This window comes from Anomalospiza imberbis, chromosome 10 (assembly GCF_031753505.1).
Source record: "Anomalospiza imberbis isolate Cuckoo-Finch-1a 21T00152 chromosome 10, ASM3175350v1, whole genome shotgun sequence".
Lineage (NCBI taxonomy): Eukaryota > Metazoa > Chordata > Aves > Passeriformes > Viduidae > Anomalospiza > Anomalospiza imberbis.
Window position 1 is genome coordinate 25,232,875 of NC_089690.1, and position 23,918 is coordinate 25,256,792.

General features: G+C 45.6%; 1 protein-coding gene across 4 annotated transcripts in view; it reads left to right on the forward strand.

The window, feature by feature from the left end:
• Window positions 1-23,918, forward strand: part of LOC137480262 (glypican-5-like) — a 372,067-nt gene that overhangs the window by 22,327 nt on the left and 325,822 nt on the right. For 2 of the 4 annotated variants that reach the window (XM_068201342.1, XM_068201343.1), the window contains exon 1: window positions 7,040-7,310. The exons of 1 other annotated variant lie outside the window; for it this stretch is intronic. In XM_068201342.1, the coding sequence (XP_068057443.1) occupies window positions 7,145-7,310 (166 nt within the window). In that variant the 5' untranslated portion in view covers window positions 7,040-7,144. Of the gene's footprint in view, window positions 1-6,138; window positions 6,250-7,039; window positions 7,311-23,918 lie in introns of those variants that run through there. One more of the 4 variants, XM_068201345.1, reaches the window with a different exon arrangement.

Consider the following 23,918-nt stretch of genomic DNA (forward strand, 5'->3'; position numbering starts at 1 on the left):
TGATGGTCTGTCTCCATGCCAGCAATTTTAAACACAGTCCTGCCCTCCAGCCCATCATACACCCAGTGGGTCTCTGTGCAGATTGTGGATGATTTGTGCTGACTTTGCAGAGGCTCCTGTCCAGAAGTGCAAGGCAAGCTGAAGGCTGTCTGCAGAGCCCATTGCCTGTCTCTCCTGAGCACCACCTGACCTCTGGAGAAGGGCTTCAGTAGGAGTCTTGGCACTTGGGATGGGTTTGGGCAGGATTTGACTTCAGGGAATGAGGCGAGTTTGTGGTGGTTAATTTGAATTTTGAAGGCATGTTCTTAGGCTGGAAAATATAATCATACAGCATCTGGTCTTCTATATAGTACATTTTCTATAGCAACAAAAGTTATCTTCAGGACCTACTCCAGCTCCCCGCTGGTTGCTGGTGCCAGTGATGCTGTGTGCTGACTGGAAGATGCTTTGGCTCAGGGCAGGTGCTGTGTGCTGGCTGTGTGCTGAACTTCACCAGGGTTCCTGTTGGATCTCCTGGGGTAATTCCCACAGCCAAACCACAGGGAAAGGAGCGATTGTTGTGCCAGGGCTTCCTGTGGAGCCTGCATTCCCACAGCATCAGGTGGGAATGCCAAAGGCTGACTCTGCCCTAGAACCCTGGTCCTAGCACCCTTTGCAGATGTCAGGTGGGGGAAGCAGGTGAGTTGAAGGCACGTGCTGCCATCAGCTGAAGGAGCAGGTGATGTGAACGTGCCATGCTGTCCATCAGCGTGGTGGCAGCCCCTGCTCTTTTCACATTGCATGAAGGGCTGTGCTTTTTCACTAGGCTTGACCTGTGCCATGAGAAATCCAGAGCACTCTCCTCCTCCCGTTTCCTGTACTCCTGACAGACACAATCCCCCGGCGCTGCTGCAGTCCTGCAGCCCCTCGTGCTGGAGGGCAGCTGCAGAAAATTGTGCCTGGCCACATTTTGCCCCTATTTCACCCTGGGTTTTTACCCTTCACAGCCTCCCATGAAGGAGGAGGTGCCACCACTTTGTGTCATCCAGCACACAGAGACTTTCCCTGTGGACACACGAGGCTGAACAGGTCTGTGTGCACGCCAGTGGCATTGGGAGCAGCAGAAAGGCTCTTGGTGTGCCCAAGTTCTCATTAAAGAGGTTTAATTTACCCTCGTTAGGGAAGGATAACGAATGCTGCTCTTGAGTACAGTGGTTCTGAGCCATGAAGTTTTGCTACAAAGCTGAGCACATACACAAATATTCTGAGGACGGAAAGTGGTGGCTGGTGGGAATGGTAATGTGAGATGGCAAAGGAGTTTGTTTATTTTGCTAAACTAGTTGATATTCTAGGATGCTTTTTCTCATGTTGATAAAGTGTCAGTCTTAGCAAGGAACTTTGCTATTGATGACCTTTCATGTAAAATTGCAAGGCAGACAGCAAAGATAAACAACTTGAACAATACAATTAAGGCAAACCCAAAATTCAGTCAATGAGAGACATCAGTTTTAAGTAAATCATCCCATGGAAACAGAGCTGTTTGAAAATGCAGTGGCATTGCTTACAGTACAGTGGGCAATTAGTTTTAATTAACTTCAAATTCTGACACATAGTTAAAAATCAGCTTTTCTGAGTGCCCAGCTAGAAAAGTGGAAGTTGGGGCATTTTGTTCTGCTTGGAAAAGCTATTACAAATATTATAATGATGTTATTCACACTTCTATTATAAATTTTATGTGATCTTTTAATTCTTTTATGAAATAGTACTTTTGGAAGATGATCTTGTTTCATACCATAAGCTTTTGAATAAGGGCACTATTTTCTAAGAAGAATAAATTGAAGTTTTAGAAGCAGTTTTGAATTCAATAACAATGTCTGTTAACGAAGTCCAACATGTTGTGGTCTTTACCTGTCAGGGGGGAACCAGCCAGGAGTTCTTGTAAGGTTATCAGAAATTATAGGCAGCTTTTGATGCATATTTTAAAGTTAAATTTGGCACTTTAAAAGTGATGTGTCTCACTATGGAAGCCCCAAGTACAGATTTTGAGGGAGGTGAGGGGGTGGCTGATGTGCATTACAGCTGCTCAGAGAAGTGTGAACGCCCTGTCACAGCCTGTCCACACACCCCTCTTCTCTGTGTATCCAGTCAGACTTTTTCAATATGAAACCTATTTTCCTTATTAGTATTTTGAAGTAAGCAAAACCAGAGCTAGATACTTCTGCTGGTGTTATGCAGCCTTTACTCCTTGAGTAATCTTCTTGATTTCCCTTGGGCCGTGAGGCAGCTTCTCACATGAGAAGGTTCAGAATATTCTTGCTTGTCCCAGTTAAATTAATTTGTATGCTGAGCCATGCAGGTGAGGGCAAAGAGTATATTCATTTTCTCAGCTGCTCGGTGACCAGGATGCTTGAGGAAGAATTCAGACTGAAAGAGCTGGTACTACTGAGATGGGAAGGCTGATACCATGCAGTCACCTTCCCGTGGTGTTCCTCTTGGATTGTATCACTCATCAGCCCTGGGAGGTGCTGTTTTTCTGAGTCATTAAAATCTGTGCCTTTTCGTCCTTTACATTTCCAGTGAGATTTTCAGATAGCTATTTCTCAGGGTATTTTTTTATGACCAAAAAGCTGCTGTTCTGGGAGTTTAGGCTGATGTTCTCAGCTCACAGCAGTCTCTGGGGGCCAGGATGGGGCTTGGAACAGATCTGGAGAGGGAGAACTCTGATATGCTGTACAGATGTAATCTCTAAATAAGCACAGCAGGTCAGATCTCTGCCACAGGAGATAAGTCAAGGGGCTGAAGGATTTTTGGTCTGATACAAAATAATTGTTCTCACTCTGTTGAAACACTGGAAAAAGATGAAAATGTGGAAGTATCTTCAGCATTGTCTATAGGGTGTTTTCTCTTAACTAGTGGCTGTCCTGACTTGCTGGGTTGTCACATCAATTGTGTTTCTTCCATAGATCTTTGATTAGTTGGTGGTCTAACAATTTTTTTCAAAATTAGTGTTATGGTACAGTTAATGGCTGTGCTTTTCAGGTATGATGGGTGTTTTCAGGGGAAAAAACATACCACAGGCACTTCTAAAGTGTGCATTTCAATAGGTCTGGTAAAGTGAAAAATATCCCTGAAATAATGAAGCAGCACAGGAATACTTCATTCTGACAATCAAAAAGGGCTGCACACATTTATTCTGTGTGGAGTCCATGCAGCATGGGAAACAATTCATAGTGTGGTAGCATGATCATTCTCTTTGTGCGCAGTTCTGGGAGGGAAGAAGAAGAGAAGGAAATGGGATCTCTAAGCAAAAAAAAAAAAAAACAAAACAAAAAGAGGCAGGCATAGACTGGTAATTTTTCTAATAGGTTCATATGTTCATCATTTAACAGGATGAGAAAATTTTGAGTAAAATCACCAGAAATAATTTTCTAGCAGTGCTTTTTAGTCTTGGCATATTTTTATGAATATTTCATGTATGACTTTTTTACTATTAAGATCTATGTTTAAAATTTCATACTCAGCTTTAAAGTTTGCTCTGACTTGAAATAGTCTTCAGAAAATAAATTTAACTTTCCTAAAAGGAGAAACACCAAAAAATTATAAAACCCTGAAAAAGGAAACTAGTCTTAATTACAGATAGAGGATTTTATACTTCTTTTGAGGATGATTGTTTTTTAAATGAAAATCAGCATGTCATTTGGGCTTATCCCAATGACATAAATAGATTCCTTAATTTTACTTCTATTCACTGAGTTCTTCAGGTGCTTCAGTGAAACATGTACCTTGAAGAATTGGATCTCCAAAGACAAAATAAGGCTGTACAGGCTGGATTGCTGGCTTTCCTGGCATGGCTGAGACACAAACAGCAAGGCTTCCCTCTGGAAGCTGAACTGGCAAGAGCAGACCTCGTGCCCATGAAGTCTCATTGGTGGAAAGTCCAGTTGGAGATGGAGCTTATTTTAAACATAAGGGAATTAGTCCAGCTTCCATTTAAATCACTGGCACAGCTCCAGCTATATTCAACCAGAGAAGGGCTGAGGCAGCAGGCACACAAAACCCCGTTTCTAAGCCTGATCCCAGCTTTTCTTACACATCCAAAGCTCATGCTGAGTACTGTGGTCACTTTAGAAGGATTAGGCTGAGCGGATTGTTTGGGCAGATTTATGTGTCCATTCATTGTAAGAAGTACTGATACAGTTCTCAGTGATGTACGGTTGATAAATATTCATTTGTTAAAATACAAGACACCTGTTGACAAGGTAAACTGTGATTGTTCCAAGCCAATTGCTCAAGTGTGGTAGAATGTGGTGTACAATAACTGGCTGAACAGCTCTCGTGTTTTCTGTAGCCCTGCTCCAGCATAGCACTCAGGCGTGTGTTTGCCATTAAGCACCTGCCTACCTCCACTCCAGGCAGTCTGACTGCCCTGCTCTGTGTGGAGTGTGTGTTTTGGAGAAATGGGGACTAAATTCCATGGACCCCACTGTATCATGCCTGTGGTGTGTGTTCCCAGTCCTCTGGGAAGCCAAAGGACGCTGGGTTTGAGGGTCACTTTGTAGGGACAGACCCCTGAAGTGCCTGTCACTGTTCACTTGCTGGTTTTAAGCAGCGATCGATCTTGGATGCTCAGTGGTGCCAGAAGGTTCTCATTTGTCACCTAAGCAGTGTCGGGAGGTGTGACAGGTAAGTGTCACCCCTGGGCTGCAAGGGCAGCATTTACCTGTGGACTGTGTGCATGCACATCACCTGGGGCAGCTCAGGTGATGACGACTATCTCATTGTTACACCTCCTTGTTATGGATACGATCAGTGGCAAAAGCATACACCTGAGCAGTGTGTGGAAGGGTCTACTTTTATTCTTTTGGAAGAGGGGAAAAGAAATTAAATTCCAGCCTGAAACAATCCATCTTTATTTAATGCTTCTCAGTATAGATATCACAAAATGACAAGAAATGTAAATGTTTCCTTATGTAATGAAGTAACCAGTATTACATCTATGGACGTTCCACTTCACTAAGTTTTCTGCTGGGCACAGGAATAATTCTGATTCCTTAGCAGGATTTTGAGGCAAGGAGGGGAACCGGAGATGATGTAATAGTCTGTCCTCTGCTAACAATATGAGGACCAATTACAAATAAGTGACATAACTTACAAAGACAGGTGATGAAAAGAACACCCATCATACAAAGATGAGGCACTAAAATCATGTTAGAAAAGTACTAGGGATTTGAATTTGCCACGCACTGAAAACAATAGCAAAACCCCCACTGATTTAAATGCCTCAAGCCCTTACACAGGACTGATTCGAGGCTATTCATAGAATAACGTATATGCCAAATAATGCTGTTATTTGTCAAGTAAATTATTTGTCAGATCCATCATCCTGCCATTTCTTTTCTGGCAGAACTCCCACTGAAGTCAAATGGGGGTATTGTCTGAATAAAGTCTTTTAGGATTGGGCCTGAGGTTAAACAAAATGCAGCTGGGGGCAACTTGTTAATCTTCCTTGGATTCATAAACCAACATGTTGGACAATAGTTTGGCAGCTGGGCTACTGTGCCTTATGATGCTAATTTGTTCTGTCACTGATGCTGATTATTCCCTCATCTCTCTTTAATCTACCTGTTGCCACCTCGATTTGTTCGTGTGTGTGCAAGTTCATCCTTGCTGGCTGTATAACCTGTCTCGGTGTCCATGGGCTCTGGATTTGCTGGGGCTCAGCCCTTTTGGTGTGTTGGCTTGCTCCATCGTGTCCTGGGCTCTCGTGTGACCTTGGAAAGCTGCAGGATGAGCCAGGGACTGCAGCTCTACACTGGGCGAGCAGAGGGCTTTCAAGGTGACTTGTTCTCTACTTTTGAATTAAGAAGCCTGATTATATGGCTGGTCTATTCTTCCAGTTTGTTTTTTCTTGTAGTTTATGTGTTAAATGGTCTACATCAAATTGTTTGTAGTTTTAATTCTCAAAAAAGGGGGAAATTAATCTCTTGTTGTCTTGATAGGAACAAAGTTCATACAAGTAAATTGCTTGAAGGATTTGTGCTTTTAGCTATTAAAATACAACTCAGGCAACTTCAGCACTTGAGCTCAGCCTCTCATTATGACCTATGGGAATGTATAATCGTTAAATTAGCTGCAGGTGGGCTCCCCTGCTGCTCCAGAACCACATTAGAAGCATCTTGAGGGTTGCAAGTAACCTTCAAGAAATCAGACATAACGGCCTCAAACAATAGTCATTCTTGTAGCTGGTAACGTGCTCCATATGCCTGAGAGGTACTGTGCAAATGGGACTCTTTGTGGGAGACTGCTTGGGTCTGGCTTCTCTGGAAACTGAATGTTTTTGTGAAATGGAAAATATTCATAGGTGTTGAGCATAGCTCTGTGCTGGAACGTGTGGTAAAGCAGTTGACAGCGAGGCTTGCTGAGGGCAGTGAAAAGAAGGCAGACCACCTCTCTGAAAGTGGCGTGATCCCCAGGAGGGGGCTATGCCCCCCGAACCACACAGGATGGAACTGCTGCTGGCTTTGGTACAAATGAACAACTTATATCTGCATTTGGTGTACAAGGATCTGTTTCCTGGGGTAAAGTTTCTATTCTCTGCAGGGACTGTTGGCTGGAGTTAACACTCGTCTCACGAAGACCGTTCCGTGTCACGCGCTAGGAGTTTCAGCATCGAAGCAAAGCGTGAATGTGAGCGTGCAACCTGCAGTGCCTGGGGCTTTCTTCCTCCCGCTCCGTTTGCCCTCCGTACCTGTTCTCAGCAGCCCAAGGCCGAGAGCGCGCATCTCCCTCCTCCGGGCACTGCTGGGCGACTGGCGCTGAGCTGGCCGGCTCTGCAGGCACCGCAGCGATGCTCAGCGCAAACTTCAGCGCGGCCGTCCCGCGGGGCCGGCCGGCAGCGGCGCGGCGCTGCCCCCGGGCAGGGCTCCCGGCCCCGCGGCCCCCGCCCGGCCGGGGCTCCCGGCCCGCCGCCGGCCCTGCCCCCGCCGCGCTCGGGGGGCGGCGGCGCCCCTCGGGCCCCGCGGGGAGGGGCGGGGAGGGGCGGCGGCCGCTCCCGCCGAGGAGGAGCGCGGGCGGCGGGCGGGGGCAGCGCTGCCGCCGCCGGGACCGGCTGAGGGCCCGCGCCCCGCAGCGCTCGGGCCGCCCGCGGCCGTGGCCGGGGTGCGAGATGGCCGCCGGCGGGAGCCGCGCCGTCCTGGGGCTGTGGCTGCTGGCGGCGGGGCTGTGCGGCGCGGTGGCGGCGGGCAGGTCCCCCAGCTGCCACGAAGTGCGGACGGCGTTCCAGCTGCGGCAGATCGGGCCCCTCAAGCTGGTCCCCGACGTGCCCACGGCCGGTCAGTACCGAGCCGCCCGCGGTGGCCGCTCCGCGACGGGAGGGTTGCGGGGCTCGGGGCGGGGGCCGGGCTCGCCTCAGCCGGGCTCGCCTCAGCCGGGCTCGCCTCAGCCGGGCTCGCCTCAGCCGGGCTCCCGCGGTGGCCCCGCGCCGCTGCCGCTGCCCGGCCCGGCTCCCTCCGGCCGGCGCGGCTTCCCCGCGGGCTCGGGGAGCGGCAGCGGAGCGCGCCGGGCTGAAACAACTCGGCGTTTGCCGGGAAGGGAGAGCGGCGTGACTGCTGCGCTTGTGCACCGTGCAGGTGGTGCTTATCGGCGTCCACCGCGAGCGGCCGCGGTTTCATGCCCGCGTCTCGCACCGCTGCGGTCCCTTTGCTGAGTGCCTGGGCAGAGCGCTCCTCGCGGGAAGGCTCCCTTGGCAGAGGGCGAGTCAGTGGCCGGGTAGTTTTTGGCAGGCTTGTTTTGCTGGCCAGGTGTGGGGTCCTCAGACGAGCGGTGAATTCACTGTAAGTTCTGACTCGGGAATTCATCCTGCGGATGAATTCGGGAGCGCTGTCATAGGGAAAGGCAGAGGTGACACCTTGGAGGGACACAGCCAACAGAACTTGGCTTTTGCTTAGTTAAGCAGTAAGTCTGCAGCACTTGGGAAAGTTGATGAGCAGAGCGTTGCTCCGTTTTGCCTTTTCAGAGTTCGGGAACAGTGCCTGGCAGCACCGAAAGGGGAAAGTAACACACAGATAAAAAGAATAAACTTTCTTTATTGTGTATTCTACAGCTAACCTGGTAAGGGGATGAAGCACTTTGTAATTAAACTCTTATGAATGTATCATATATCTAGATATAAGGTATCTAGATATCTATCTAGATATGTATCATATATCTAGATAATGAAGTCACATTCCTCAGTTTTGCATGTTTCCCATCTAAACAATTTAGTGAATCTGTTTAAAGACAATGTTTTCAGGCATTGAAATAAAAAAGAGAATATCAATCTCCTAACACAATTTCTAGTTACCTCATGCCGCATCAATTGCCTAGAGGTGTGTGGTGGTACAAGTTTCAATTTGGGTTGTTGTTTTATTATTTTTACTTTTTTTGTGTGGTTTTTTTTTTTTTTTTTTTTTTTTTTTTTTGAGATCAGTTCAATTCAAAGCCTGTGGAGTTTGATGGAAAGACTTCTTGTCTTAGATGAGTTTTGGATATGTTTTCTGGCACGGGTTTCTGTCTTGGGGATTAAATTTGATAGGCCATTGGGCTGATCTCTTGTGGCTGTAATCGATTGCAGAGTGCTGGTGATCTTCACTTTGCGTGAGGTAGTTGAGATGACACAGGGGTGTAGAGTTACCTGTGGAGGAGGAATCATTTATCATTTTCTGGCAAGAAGAGATTTGCAGGAATGGCATTTTGAAGCTTGATTTTACTGTTCTCTGCTGATAGAGGCATCAGACAGTGGTTGTTTTGGAGAGATGAAAGAGAGGCAAAACAAGGCTTTTCATCCATTTTTATGGAAGCTTAACCCTATCTCCTGAGCTCTTCCTGGAAGAAGTTCCTCCAGTTTTAAATTGAGGGATTTACATTATCTATAAAACTCTAGTGCCGTAGAGGAAACTTTCTGGAAAAGTTGCGTGCTTTCAGAAGGAAGGTGTAGGTCCTGTGATGCTGGAGAGAATCACAGAATGATTGGAATCACTGAATGGCATGATTTGGGTTGGGAGGGACCTTAAAGCTCATTTAGTTCCCACCCTGCTGCTGTGGACAGGTTTCATTGTCTTCTTGTGTCCTGTCCAGCTTCCCTGTTGAATAACAAGCTCTCAGGAAATAAATGGCAGGAGAGGAGGTGAGGGAGGGTAATACGCTTTTAAATTTTAGCTCATAAGGGTTTCCTTTGAAGAGGGTTGGAGCAGAGCTGAGGACAAGTAGTGCATATCGATCTTCCCCGTTCCTTGAGTATCACTCTGCTCCACCAAAGCTGGTGTGCTTTAGTGATCCCTTGCTGGGCAGTAATGCCTCCTGTCTTGTGCCCTCTTTTAATTAAATACTGAAGTGTTTTCCAGCATTTTCATGGGCAGCTGCTATCAGCGAATGTATCTTGACATACACACATTTCTCCTGACACTGGGGCTCATTTTATTACGCATTTTAATGCCACACAAATGTTGAAGCTCATCCCCTGGAGATGTTGGATGTCAGCTAAAGGGGAAGAGTGGTGGGCAGCTGGGGCTGGCGCTGGGGAGCAGCGTGCTGGGCTGAAGTGAGCCCTGGGTGAAGTGCCAGGAGCTTCTGCTCACGTGGGCCAGACCTGCCCTGCCCTGGGGTGCTCCTCAGTCACCTGCATGTTGGTTTGGGCTTGTCTCTAAAAAATGAAACTTTTGCAGTCCTGTTGGCTGTGTACTACATATTTTCAGTCACCAAAGTGTTAAAAGCCCTTGGCTAATCTCAAGCTGGTATTTACAAGCTAATACAACAAACCTGGCAGAGGTTAAAGTCTTAATGATTATTGGGTTCTTAGACCCTTCAGGAAAACCAGCAGCTCAGTCAAGGAGAGAGGCCCAACCCAGTGTCCGAGGAGGGACTGACGGACAGAAAGGTGTAAATTTTCTGTCTCGCTTACGGATGGTGCCCATTTCACCTGGAATCAAATAAAATGCTTGCGAGAATTAGTAGCCTACCCCCTCCTGTGGCATTAGCTGTGGTTACAGTGCTGAAGCTGTCAGCTGGTGGATCTGGGATACGGCAGTGGAGCCTGCATGCGACCTCACAGGGACTGGTGGGCTGGGAGCTGCTTCCCTGTGCTCACCTGGTCTGCAGCCAGGTTCCTGGGATTGCTCGGTGGTGGGAGAGGGCTGTCAGCATGGCCTGAAGTGAGGTGGAGAGTTTGGGCAGGACCTGCCAGCCTCCTGGATAACGTAGTGGCTAGGGAAGGAGGAAGACTCCTAAGGAAAAATAAAAAAGGGCTTTTGCTTTTAAGGTGTGATGTGAATCCGGCAGCAACCTGCCTGAAAATCGTCACCTGAATGAGCTCTCAGAGATGAGCAGGAGTTTTCTTTAAAATTTCTCTTCCACAGCTTCCCTCCAAAAAGACATGAGCTATTCTTCTGCTGTGAAATCTAGTCCACTGAGGAGTGCAGGGCTAAGGATGTGTTTGGATATGGGATGGGTAAGACATCCAAACTGCAGGCATTTTCAAACAGCAGATCTGCTTGGTCTGTCTGCAAGACTCCCCTCTTCTCTGGTGGAATCTGTGCCTCTCTCTGGTACCCTGCTTTTTTTTGGAACAAATGGTATGTTTCAAGGGTAATTTGCTGCAAATAGCGAAGATTGGTCAGGTAAAGGTACTCCTGCCTTGGCTGTGATCCACAGGAAGGGCTTTTTGTGCCTTCCCCAGACTGAGAAATGAGGTAATATGTCCCTGATCGTGTACTTTGATTATCACAGACTGAGCTGGGATGTTTTTGTAGGAGCTCCTTGGTTGACGTTTTGATGAGAGAGGATTCTAAGCTGTCTCCAAGGGTGGAGGGCTGTGTTAATCCTGCCAAGGACTAAGCCTTTGGTTCCAGGGAGTCTGGATAGCTCCAACCTGACGCGTGCTGCCCCGTCTGGAATGGCTCCCGGGCGGGGGCCGCGCTGGCCATACCCTGCCAGCCCCGGGTTGTGTTACAGCCTCCTCCGCACCCTGGCACGGGCTCTGCCAGGAGTTCCGGACACTCCCAGGTTTTTCTGGGACATGGAGCATGGTGGTGCCTGCCTGTCACTGCTTTCCAAGTTCTCAGGAGGACAGCTGGATGAACCCAGCTGGAGTCTGTGACGTGCTGTGACCGCATTCAGGCTGTGAATGGTAGCAGAACCAGAATAAACGTTCTCTTGTGATTCCTTGGGTAATCGTGTAACCACGAGAACGTCCTACTCGTTCACATATGCTCAGTTCTCCCTCTGGCTTGTTGACTAGTGTCTGAGCATGCAAAAACCCAGTCTGTAAACATATGGTAAGTAAGAAGAATTGGGCTGGTTTCTGGGAAGCATAGAAAATACGTCATTTGTGAAAGAATTTTAGGAACTCTTTACCTTACAAATAATCATCTTGTAGAAAACTACCAAAGGGATGGTTAGCTTTATCTTCTTGTACTACTGGTGTACAAAGAGTGCAGAAGATGCCCAGGCTGTGCTCAGGAGCTTGCTTCTGAAGGGGAGGTTTTGTTCTAGTAAAAGCTGCTTTATTCTCCTATGTCATCCTGCACCTTAAATCAGCAGGAGTGTTCATTACTGTGTATATATTGAATATCCCATTGTAGAGCTGGACGTGCATTAGCAGTTTATACATTAAAACTGTTTTACTTCCTGAACAATGACAGCCAAGTCCTGGATTCCCACCAGAAGCCCCTTGCTGCATGTGGTGCATGCATTAGACTGAGTCTCTTCCCACCTCAGTCTGTGGCATAGCTCCCATGTGTGTTGAGAAAGGACCATGAGCTAGATCTCTATTTTGTATATGTCCAAGAATATCTATTAAATTGCCCATTTGCTTATGAAATGAGTCGTGCCACACTTTTTTCCTGTTTTTCTTTTATTGCTGCTCAGCTTTTCTGCCTCCCTAATGAGAGCAGTGAGGTTCCCCTGGTGAAAGTGCAGTGCAGGAGGGCATTTTGCTCACAGAAACATTTCTGTCAGTGTCTGCATGTCAGGGGAGACATGGACTAGCTGTATTGGCTCTGGGAAGCTTTTGCCCCATAGAATGAGAGACTAAAATCCTCTGGTGTGAGCTGCAGTTGGGTATTCTGTTCACCTGCTCATGTGGTTGTGTGGGACAGCCTTGAGCAGGGTGGATGAAGGGTACATCTGAGAGGAAACGTTGCTGGACGAGCACCGTTCTGTTTATGCAGAGGAACTACACAGGGTGGTTACAATTGTTAGAAAAGGCACAAAAAATAGTCCTGTTTCCATGAGGTTCCTGTTTCTTTTTGGCAAACCTGATTGTTTCCAAGTTTGAAATGCCCTTGGCATTACCTTGCAGCTTGTTGGAAGGTGTTTTTCATATTACACTTTGTATTTGCTTATTTATGAACACACAGGCTTCTTGGTGATTTATATCACAAAGGTGGTGAGATTCCTTTTGGAGGGGGTGGGCTGGTCCAATGTGAGATGGATTCTGTTCCCATCTTTGTTCCTCTCTGAGTAGCCCAGAACCGTTGTGCCTCAGTTTCCCTGTCTACAGCCTATATTGTGATATATTACTGTAACTTTATTGCTGAAAACCCACCATGAAAGGGTGGTAGTTTGCAGCTAGAAAAATTACCACTGAGCTATACCTTCACTTCTTCAGGCTGACTTGCACTTAGTTCTTTCCTTAGGTGAGGGAAAAGGCTAGAAGTTAGTTGGTTTCTGAACTGGAGGCTGAGCCTGAAAGCTGTCCTTCCTTCACTTCTCTCATCCAGTCAGGGGCTGTGGTCTGTGCCTGCTGAAATAGCTGTTCTGAGTTGAAGGAAAGCTTTGCTTTTGCAGCCTGCAGCTCCTCTGGAGTAAGGATCCTTCCTTCATTAATCTTTTGAGGATTTTATAGCGCTTTTCAGGTTCAGACTGTCACCAGAAATGTTAATGCTGGTCTTGCCAGCAGTAACATCTTTTTTTCCCTTCTTTTCCCATGTCTTAAATTTCTGTTTGACGCAGGACCAGCTGCCCACTCTGTAATGCCCTCTTGGGAGTAATCTGTAAGCAGAAAAAATGTGTTTAAACTGACTTAATGCCTCATAAAGATGGAATTGCCGTTCCACTGCCAGATGGAAACCTGTAGTTTTCATATCCACGAGCCCCAAGATCGTTGTCCTTGGTGACTTGCATGAGCATTTGGTCCAGGTGAGAAGAAAAATGACTTAGTTACTCAGATCAGCCTTTCCTGTAAATGTCTTGGGAAGGTATCCAAGAGTCAGCAGAGAACCTACTCTCCTCCAGCACACAATCTTCTTGTCAGACTGAGTCAAGTATTGCTGCAATTCACATGGTCTCTTCATTCTCTGAGAAATCTCTGCTGAAAAAAGGTTTAGCAATTTTTATTTTTAATGGTCTGCTCAAGATCTGGTGCTTCTGGAGTTGAACTGGACCTTGGGATGGAAAACAGTCTTAGTAGGAAGTGACTCATCCTGAAATACTGGTGGCTCCCAAAAGCTGCCTCTGGAATACCTTATGTGCCACTGAAGTTTTGCTACCAGATTGTTATCAGAAAATAATAGAAAAATAATGTTCCTACATCCCCATGCCAGTGTGGCAGGTCTGAGCAGACAGCCCCGAACCAAAGGGCACTCCTAATGAAAAGGCACTAATGTGCTAAGTGGAAACAAAGTTGGCACGATAATCGCTATATAAATCAATAAAATAAATACATCAAAATAAATAAGAACTTTCATAAGGATTAATCATGAAAAATGTCATAGCCTGAGGATCTGTAAAAAGCAAGGATATGTGTAAAATGCACCCTGGGTGGTAAAATGGTTTTGCTTTTTAATGGTATAAAACTAGAGCTTGAGTTCCAAATACTGTAAAGTCTTTGTAATTGAATCTTTGTTCCATGAAAGCATAAAATGTCACGATAAAGAGGCATATGTTTAATAATAGTTCAAATGCATACTCATCATATACCAGTTTAGAGCATAGCTTTTTCTTCTAGGGGAAAATACAAATTTTGATGGATCAGAGTCAATTCCCAGACAGCAGTCAGGCCTGTGACAAAATTTATGTGGAGTGTATCAATCTGTTGATTAGGTATCAGTATTTAAGATGATAGGTTTGTCCTCATATCCATGAAGATATATTTAAAGGTATTTGCATTGTCCACATACAAGGAACTTCTGAGCAGCACAAATGGATGAAATAAAGCATCTAGCTAATATTTAATGATTTATCCTAAGGGTAGAATAAGATAGGGAGGCAAGCCTGTTTAAATCTTCTGCCAAGCAGTTAGGATTTAGTGTTTTAAGGCAGTATATTATTTGATGGCAAAACACAAAATATTTCTGCACAGTATCTTCTGTTTAGATGCACAAAAATAACCAGAGCTTCAAGCTAAGAGCTTGAAGCTGCACACAGTTTCAAACATAGCACTGAGGAGGACGAGGATTTGTGGTTTTTCCCCAAGGTTTTTTCCCTGTTTTGTGTCCTTCCTGACCCAGTGATCTGTAGCTCCAGGTGTGCTGGGGACTGAGCCTGGGCTGGACAGGGAACTGCCTGTGCTGTGTGTGAAGTAGCTGTAGCAGGACTGTGCCAACCTGCTCTGACATTTTTTATGGCTGCAGTTTGTCCCTTCATCAGATAAATACTCTTTATGGCGATGCTGATGACGACACCATGAGCCCTTTGTGTCTGAGCTGCTGTAGCAACGCTGGTCTGTCAGACCACCCTGTAGGAGAACCTAAAGACCACGTTTACCTCCCTGTTTCAGGAGGTGAAGTGAATCTCAGGTGGCTTTGCTAATTCCATGCTGAGTCCAGTGGTCTCGTGGTAGCTGATGGCAGGTGAAGCTCCACAGCTCATGGGGTGGCAGCCAGAGGAACCCTCTGGGTCAGCAGTGCTCACTTCTGTCCAAGGTGCTGCCCAAAGGCTGACCCTGGCAGTCTGACAGACGAGTTTCATGGATTGCTTGCCTGTCCTGGACCCTCCTGGGGCTCTGTGCCATTGTACAGCACCAAGAGCTCAGCAGTGTTGCACAAATGATTTATGATGGAGCAATCACAACCTTGCCTTTTCTTATGGATGCACGCTATGCATGCACCTCCAGGAGAATAAATCTATCTATTTTAGTCTTTTCAGTGCATCAGTTTTAGAGGAGGGTTATTAATTACCTTCTTAGTGTATTCATACATGCATGAATAATGAGTAAAGTTTTAACTTGTGAAATTTCACAGCACAAGCTGAAAGAATACAGAAGGAGATTAAGACAATGGAGGAATTTTGAGTGTCACAGATGATACCATTACATTTATTTTGTGAACTCTGAAGTCTCAGGAGGGTGTAATTGATAGATATCCTCAGGTTCTGGCTTGCATTTTGATAGCTAAAATACAGAAATAAAGAGCAAGTGTAGCCAGGCAATTGCATAGGAATTTCAGACCTGTAGAGGACAAAATTATTCACCTAGAACTTGTCTTTCCACTATTTTCTTTTGAAATGTAATTCTCAGCCTACTTTATGTGATTCTGTGCCATATTCTGTCTTTCTCTGCTCTTACTGTGTGTCTATTAATACTGATGGCCAGCATATATATGTACTTAAATTATATATTTTTTTTTTTTTTTTTGATCTTCTGATGCCTCTGCTTGCTTCCTGGGGTCATGGTCTCTGCCTCTGCAGAGTTCTTCCATCACATGGTGGATGTGCCAGGGTTCTGGAGCCCGTCCTCCTGCGAGGAGCTCCCTGTGACAAAGAGCCCCCGCGCCGACCACTGTCACCTCCTTCAGAAACAAATGAGAGACAAATTTCAGAGAGCTGCAGTTGCAAACCTGACAATATCAGATAGGTCATGGTAGCTTTGTTTGGCAGCTAGTTAAATTGGATAGTTGGGCACATCCCTAGATGTTAATGGTTAAATGTATTCATTGTTCCAACAAGGCCCCTATTCATAAGGGGACTATTCTGTGCTCGTTATGCATGCATAATTCCCATTAATGCGCCTAGGGGTTAAGGGTGTATAGTGAGGGGGGAAATGAAGCTGATGTTTGCACGTCCATGTTTGCACTCAGATTTTTTGTAACACGGGAGAAACTGATTGTGTTTCCCCAGATCCCTTAACTTTAAGGAAAACTTCAAATCTTTGCTTTAAAGAGGGAGTGAAAATGAGGGAGAAGGTGACACTTGCATAAGCACCTACTTCCTTGCACACCATACCTTGTCAGTGATCAGAAATATTACACCAGTGCCATTATTGTAGAAGCTTTTGAAAGTAACAAAGTGCTTGGAAATTCAGGCTTCTTATTTGGGTATCAAAACAGTGACTCCAAATCTTTAACTTCTGGCAAAAACACTTTTACAAACTTTTGACTCGGCGTTAATCAGGCTGATGAGATTTTCTGATTTATTATACAAAATGGGTGTTTCCATAGAAAACGTTCAGATTAAGATTCCTCACTCTTAGGTGCACATCAAAGTCGTGTAAAAGCCATAAAGAAGCTCAGCACTGCCTAAGAAAGCCTTTCAAGTTCCAGCAAGTGCTTGAACTACTGAAGGTTTTGAAGTGCTCTAATCTCTGACATGGGTGACGTGCTAGGCTAGCACTTTTTTGTTTTGTCACAAATCATCCATGCACGTAGTGCAAAGGGACCCTGACAAAGTCATTTTACTTTTGAAAAGGGCTGCTTTTTTTTCCTACCATTATGTCTCCCATTCACATCTACATGTTTGCTTCCACTTTGTTCAGGTCTAAGTAGCAGGGCATTTGCATAGTCTTCCCTTTGTTCTCGGTAAATATGGAGTAAAATGAGCAAGATCCGTGCTGTGAAATTAAAGCTCTACTCTTGAGAGATCTTAAGGGCCAAATCCTCACAAAAGGTACAGCAACATAGTGCCAAAGGAGCTGGTGTCCAGGAACAGCTTGCTCTGGGTGTTTGTGCTAGGAAATGTGAATAAAGGGAGACTAATCTGTTGAAAACTGGATGTAATTAGAAAAATACACTGCTGAGAGCTGCTGAAAGATTATAATAACAGAAAATAGTACTGAAAGAGACCTGAAGTGATCATCTGGTCCATTCCCTCTACTTGTGGCCAGAACAAACTGTTTAAATCAGTGAGAGAAGATCACAGCCTTTTTTGTCTGTTTGTTCCAGTGCTTAATTACCCTACTGCATGGGTTTTTTCCTAATGCAAAACCTAACTCTTCCTTGCTAAAATACAGCATTATCCTATTCTTAGGTCCTTCCTCTTTGCAGTAACACTCAAATAACAACTGCTGTGGTTTGTTCTGTTCTGAAATGATGCTCTGTGCTTTTGCACTGGTCCCAGAGCAATAGGCTTGTTGGTTTAAATTAATCTGAACTAAATTTTGGTCCCATGCACCTGGAATGGATGAAGTGAATTCCAGATGTGGTGACTCATTAAGGATTCTAACTTGGTATTTGAGCCCTAAGAGTAGTTTCTTCCTCCTCTCTGAGTATTGTGAAGAAAGAGCAAACACAGAGTGTGGGGATATACAATTCCATGATCAGGAAGGCAAAATAACAGATTCACAGATTTGCCATGTAGTGGTAGGTGGGAGCATGCAGAAAAATCAGTTCTCAAGTGATCTAACTTTGAGCAGCAGTCGAGTTGCAAGACTGCTAGTGGGGAACTGCATTGTTTTAGAAAGGCAGCATGGAGATATCTGAAGACATGTGGAGCATTTGCTCATAATTTAAATAAAATATTCACCCTAGATTTTGCTGGTGGTAGGTAGTTCACTGTATTGCAGGTGTGTGGGCGAGGGGACAATTAGGCTGCTGAAATCAGAAGACATTGATCAAAATGTTAAGTCTTGCAAGTAGACTTGGGATTTCCAGAGCAAGTCTGAGTATCTCTAATTTTTCAAGTTGAGGGGAGCTCTGGTCCTTAACCCTCTCTTTATCAGTGTTTCACTGTTCTAGGGTGTTAATTCTTGGGCAATGTTTTATTGCTACTGATGTAGGGAAGTTATTCTTCGTGGCTGAGAAAGGCTCCAAGATGAGGGTGAACTTTACATCCCCAGGTGGATTTGGTCTTGCTCCAGATTCCTCTAATCCAGTCCTGTGCTGCCAGCAGTGTAGCCATCCCTGGCATGATGCTGTGCCCAAATTGAGATCATTCTCTTCCAGGTCAGAGCTTGTGTCTTGCCTCCCCAGAGCATGTCTGTATGTCTGTCTGCAGACTGCTGCATGGCTGGGCTTTACACGGCTTGTCCTGGGAGTCTCTCAGAGGATGTAATCATGGAATGGTTTGGGTTGGAAGGGACCCTAAAGATCATCTTGTTGCAACCCAGAGACACTTTCTGCTAGACCAGATTGCTCCAAGCCCTGTCCAGCCTGGCTTTGAACACTTCCACGGATGGAACATCCATAACTTCCCTGGGTAACCTGTGCCAGGGCCTCACCACCCACACAGCAGAGAATTTCTTCCTAATATCAAATCTAAGCCTACTCTGAGTTTGAATCTGCTCCCCCTTGTTCTGTCACTCCATGCTCTTGGCAATAATTCCTCTCCATTTTTTTGGTAGGTTCCTCTCAGGTACTGGAAGGCTGTAATCAGATCACCCTGAACCCTTCCCTTCTGCAGGCTAAACAATTCCAGTTCACTCAGGCTGTCATTGTAGGAGAGCTGCTCCATCCTTCTAATCCAGTCTCAAACCATAATGTCCTGTGCTCCTGCTCCACTGTGCTTCCATAAGGAAACGCAAAAAAGTGGGAGCTGGAAGGCTGGAGTGATGTTTTTGGAAGCAGGGGCTTGTTAAGTCATATCTGGGGAACAGCACCCAGGGGTTTATGCCGTCCCTGCAACTCCCAACAAGATCCAGCTTTGAGAAGTGCAGTGTTCCTTCTCTTTTTACATGGGTGGTTAAAAGGAGTGGTGTAGTGAGTGTGAAGGAAAGAGAACAAAGCATATGTAGAACCACTGGCTTCCCAAAACAGACTAGGGCTTTAAAAAACAAGGAATTGGAACCATAGCTCTCGGAGAAAGGCTTTCAAACTTGTGCTCAGAGAAGACTTGGCTTTAATCTCCTAATCATGGTTTTGAAGTTTGGGAAAAAATATATCTGTTACCATTGAGAACAGCCCAAAGTTGTATTTGGCTAAAGCATTGCATTTGCAGTTTCAAGCTGCAATAATCAAATTTACTCTTTCTAATCTGTTTTGCCTTAGATATGTCAGGAAATCTAAACATTTGCATTCCCCAAAAAGCAGCGGTGGTTTGGCTGTACCTGCTTGGGATCTAAAGCTTACTGGGAGCTTCCCCTTGCTGGTAGCAGAGCTGCTGTGCCTTCTCTGATAGAAACAAACCCCAGCTGGGATGAGAAGTGTCAGTGTCATTTGTTGGCAGCGCAGTTGGCTTAGATTTGGAAGGTTTGTTCTAAGTCACTATCACAGGTGCCAAAACATGAGCTGAGCAGCAAGGGCTGCCTGGGGCCAGCTTGTGCCGGCCTGGCTGCTGTGGCTCAGTGGCTGCCATCCCCTGCCGGCCCCTGGCTTTTCCAAAGGCGGATTGAGCGGAGCCAGCCCTGCCTGCCCCCGTGTCCAGCTGGCTCCAGGCAGCTCGGTGACACCAGGGCTGTGCTGGCCACCCTGAGCTCCAGGAGTGCTGGTAGTTCTGAGTGGAACAGCACGAGCGAGAAGGGAAGGATAATCAGTTCAATGTGCTGTGGAGGTGCCTTGTTGGAGTGATGTTAGGGGAGAAACATGATTCCTTAATTTATATAACAGGTGCACAGGGTCCAAATCAAAAGCAGGTCTTAGGAAAACACTGAACATGCACATAGCCGAGGGCACTCTCCACTAAGAATTGCTTACTAGTCTAAGCAAACTAATGGAAGAGATCTTCCTTTTTTCCATGCCTGAAACAAAGTGTGGAGCCTAAGGGACTGGCCTAAGGTCAAAGGTGTATTTTAGTATTGCCACATGTAGGAGCCCATCAGGGGTTTCCACACTCGGTTTTGAAAGTTGTTTGTCTGTGGTCTCAGCTTAAAACCTTACAGAATATCTTCCTGCCTCCCCTCAGCCTTTGGGAAGCAGCATCTGTTTCAGAATCCATTATCCTGGCTCAAGAAATCCCAGAAAGATCCAGGTTTTCCTGCTGAACACACTGCTGGGGTCCTGGAGAGACTGGTGGAATGTGTCCTGTGCAGTGAGCTTGGCTGCTTTCCAGCTTAGGGGTGTGACTGGTACCCAGAAATCAGGGCATGGACCCTTCAGGTGAGATTTCATTGTGGACTGTCTGTAATTCCCCAATTCTTCGTTCCTTATCTGCTCCTGCTACAATCAGAACATCCTCCAAGGCCAGGCAGACAGAACAAAGCAATGCCAAAACAAATGAGAAAGGGGAGAAGGCCAGTCCCATCCTAAGCACTGCCATGTGCTTAAGGGGGAATACTGTTGTGGCATTAATTTCATGGGGGTTAGATGAACTTTGCTAGTGGGCCCTTGCTGCTTTAGACCCATTAATGCTGTCACCAACTCCATGATGTGTTTGGGGTTTTGGCTGCTTGACCTTCCATTGGTTTTCTTTGAATGCATGCAGCTAAAAATCACAGGCACTTGTCTGAAATCAAACGCAAGTTACTCTAAGGTAATTAAAGCGTTTCTAAATCATAATTCTTTGTAGGTTCATTTTTCTCTTAATTTTTCTTACTATGGGCAGGTTTTCTCAGGTTTCCTGGCTGTGATCCCTGTTCCAGGATCTACTCAAGAGTTTGGCCCAAAGTTCCCTGGGTACAGTGCTGCGTTAGTCTCAAACTGCTAAATCCCCACATGAAGCCCAGCACAGCACTGTGTCTGACTGTATTTCCTTGTATTTTGTATGACTTGATGCCGCTGGGTGTCTCCACTGACATCAGGGGCTGCTGAACCAAGCTCTCTGATATTTTTACCTTTCCTCTTTCCTGCACACATGGTCTGGAGTGGGAGAAGTGATCTGAGCATAAATCTAGGCTGAGCCTAGACCATCAGAAACAGGCTCCTGGTATCTTGTATGTGACCTGTGGGGCTGTCAGCTGGTTCCTCTGCGTGGTTATGCTGAATGAGTGTTCCTCTGCAGTTACTGTCACGTGTGCTGGGCTCTTTCCTGACTCTCCTGCTGTGGGATGCCTCCCAATGCTTGTGGGTCCAATTCGTGGCATCAAATTGCAGTTTGTGACAAACTCCAGCAGTGACAGCAGTGGCATTGTCTGCATAAGGAGCCACAGAAAGGGAACGAGGTGCAGAGACCTTGTGATGCTGGAGTCTTGCTGCAGCCTGTTTTAATTAATTACTGTGTCATGGGTGATGAAGTTGAGGAATTGGCCCTGGTGAGGGGTGTCTTGTCTAGTAAGCAGCTGCTTATTTTTGGTTCAGTTCTTCCTTTTGTGTAAATAGTATCAAGAGTACAGGATGCTTTCCTTAAAATTCTTGGGTATTTCACCTGGGTTTTTATAGTTTTCCTCTTACTTCTCCCTAAAAATAAATAATGAATGTGAGAATGGCATCCTAAAGAAATATGTTCAAATGCTGGTGAAAACTAATCTAAATCAGCCATTTTTCATTCTGAAGTCATACACAAAAATTAAGTTACAGGCTTACCAGGCAAGCTCATTGAAAACAGTAGGACTTGGGTTGTAAAATTAATACTTAGGCAAGACTAGTATGTATTTTTAAAGAAGAGAAAACAGTTATCTGAGCACTTGTCTTCATGTGTGGCTTTCAAGTGAGATGGCAAAAACAGAAGTACTCAAATTTTGGGAGGAAAGGGAGTATTGAGGAGTTGCTATTCCTCTCCTTTTAAATACTGTTCTTGTAATTTCCCTTTCTTAGGCCGTGGCCCAAATGTCCAATAGTCCCTTGGTTCCTTTAGATTTATCTTTGCTTTTTTTCTTCTTCCAGTCTAACCTTACAGATTTTTATGTTGACAGATAAAATGAAGAGGAATAGGAAACACATTTTATTGTGACCCTGTCAATATCTTTGAAATTTTCTGTGCTTTGCCAACCTTATATGGATCTTACCACAGCAGGTGAAGCATATTAGGAAGTAGTTAGTATTTAAAAGTTGGTAAAACAGTTGCTAACGTCTGAATTATCATTAGGGTTTGAAATTGGGATGAATGAGGCGATCCACACCTCTCATAAAGAATTTTATGTCCTCCCTGTAGGACTAGATAGGCAGCCTGTGTGATTTGCATTCAAAAGGTGCTTTTTTCCTAACTGTACAGGGCTAGAAACCTACTCCTTTAATTTAAACACAATTCAGTTTTGTTGTAAGCTGTGTTCCACTTGAGGCTTTCCACCTCTTGTGGTTTCAGTGTCTCATTCTTCAGGTAAGGCAGGGTTCTGTGGCAGTGGAATGCTGTCCCCTCTGGAGAGCAGAAATGCAGCTGTTGGTTCATTGTTGTCCTTGGATGATACGGAGTAGGAAGGTTTACTATACTCCTCTAGAAAATATTTTGTATGAGTTTATGATTTTATTTTGTTGGTGGTGGAGAAAATGTGTGGGATTTACTGCTTGGAATGTGATGAGACATAATAAAAGATGAGTCATAATAGACTCTAAATTAATGAAAGTTCTTGTAATTTTTCTCTCACCTCTGCATTCAGTTACATATGTTGTCCCAGGAAAATGGAAGAAGGAGTTGGCATTGCTGTAAATTGAGAAACCCCTTTTCTGAAATCCACTGGTCTCTTCCAGCCTGGGTTGTTTTATAATGTACTTTATGTACATCAGTGTTCATGCTTTTGTATCAACTCTGGGAGAAAAAAGGATGGATCCTTGAGAGGGTAAATCTTTTCAATGTGTATGTAGTGTGTAGTTAGCAAGCTCTTCAGGAGTCAGTGTCCTGCTGCCTGCCTCCCAGATAGATCCACATTCAGAGAATATCTCATGGGAAGTTATTAAATGTAGTCAGCATTAAAGCATTTATCACCCACCTAAAGAAGTGCCAGGCTTGGAGGAGTGGCCAAGTGCAATCCCTGGGCATGGCAGGCAGTGCTTGCCTGCTGCTCCTGCACGTACCACGCTGAGTCTCTGCTCAGCTGCTCAATTAAAAATTTGGAGGGAAATTCTGCAAGGTGAGTTTTGTGCCTTCCTGCTGAAATTTTGTTGGTTCTGAGGTTAGGGCTGCTGTGGGGAAGACCTGTGATTAACTGCGTGGAAGTTAATCACTCTTTGTTCCTTCAGGAGTCTGTTCACCAGCAGTGGCATTATGGCTGCTGGGCATTGATGCCAAAGATGCATCTTCCAACACCCTACTGACAACCAGGCTGTTCTGGGAAACACTGGAAAATCTCCAGTTGTAGGTGCTTTGTAGATGTGTTACAGGACTTTTTATTCCTGTGTGTGAGTTTCATCCCCTACTCCTCCTGCCAGAGGTCTGGAAACAGGCACAAGGCAAGGAACAGTGACCACAGCTGCCTTCTTAGCTCTTTGCCTTCAGCCCCCTGGATACAGCCAGACATCTAAGGACCCGCCTGGAAAACTGAGCATGAGTGACATGAGGAGGTCCCTCCCTGCAGCAGGGAAGCTGTGGCTCGTGGGCTGGAAATTTGTCCAGGTGCTCCAGGACGTCCCACAGGTGTGCAAAGAATTGGAGGAAGGCAGGGAGAAGGGGAGCTGAGGGGCCAGGGGAGGATCAGTAGATGGGAATCTGGTCTGAGGAGGGTGAGTGTCGCCCTGATTTCTTAGGATTTTCTAAAGCCTTCTGAATTTACATTCTTGTAGAGAACTTTCTCACGCAACTTTCTGTAAACAACCTCTTGTTTTGCATTCTTTCATAGAGACGGAGAAATTTGATAGACTGGTAGTTTGTCCAGTGTCGTTGGAGAGGTGGCACGTTCACCTTCCAATCCACTGGCACCTTTTGAGAACTATAAATGATTGGAGTCAGAGGAAATAAATTCGTCTCTTCATGGTGACCAAAGCTGTGGTGCGTCGTTTTTCCTTGTGTCCTCT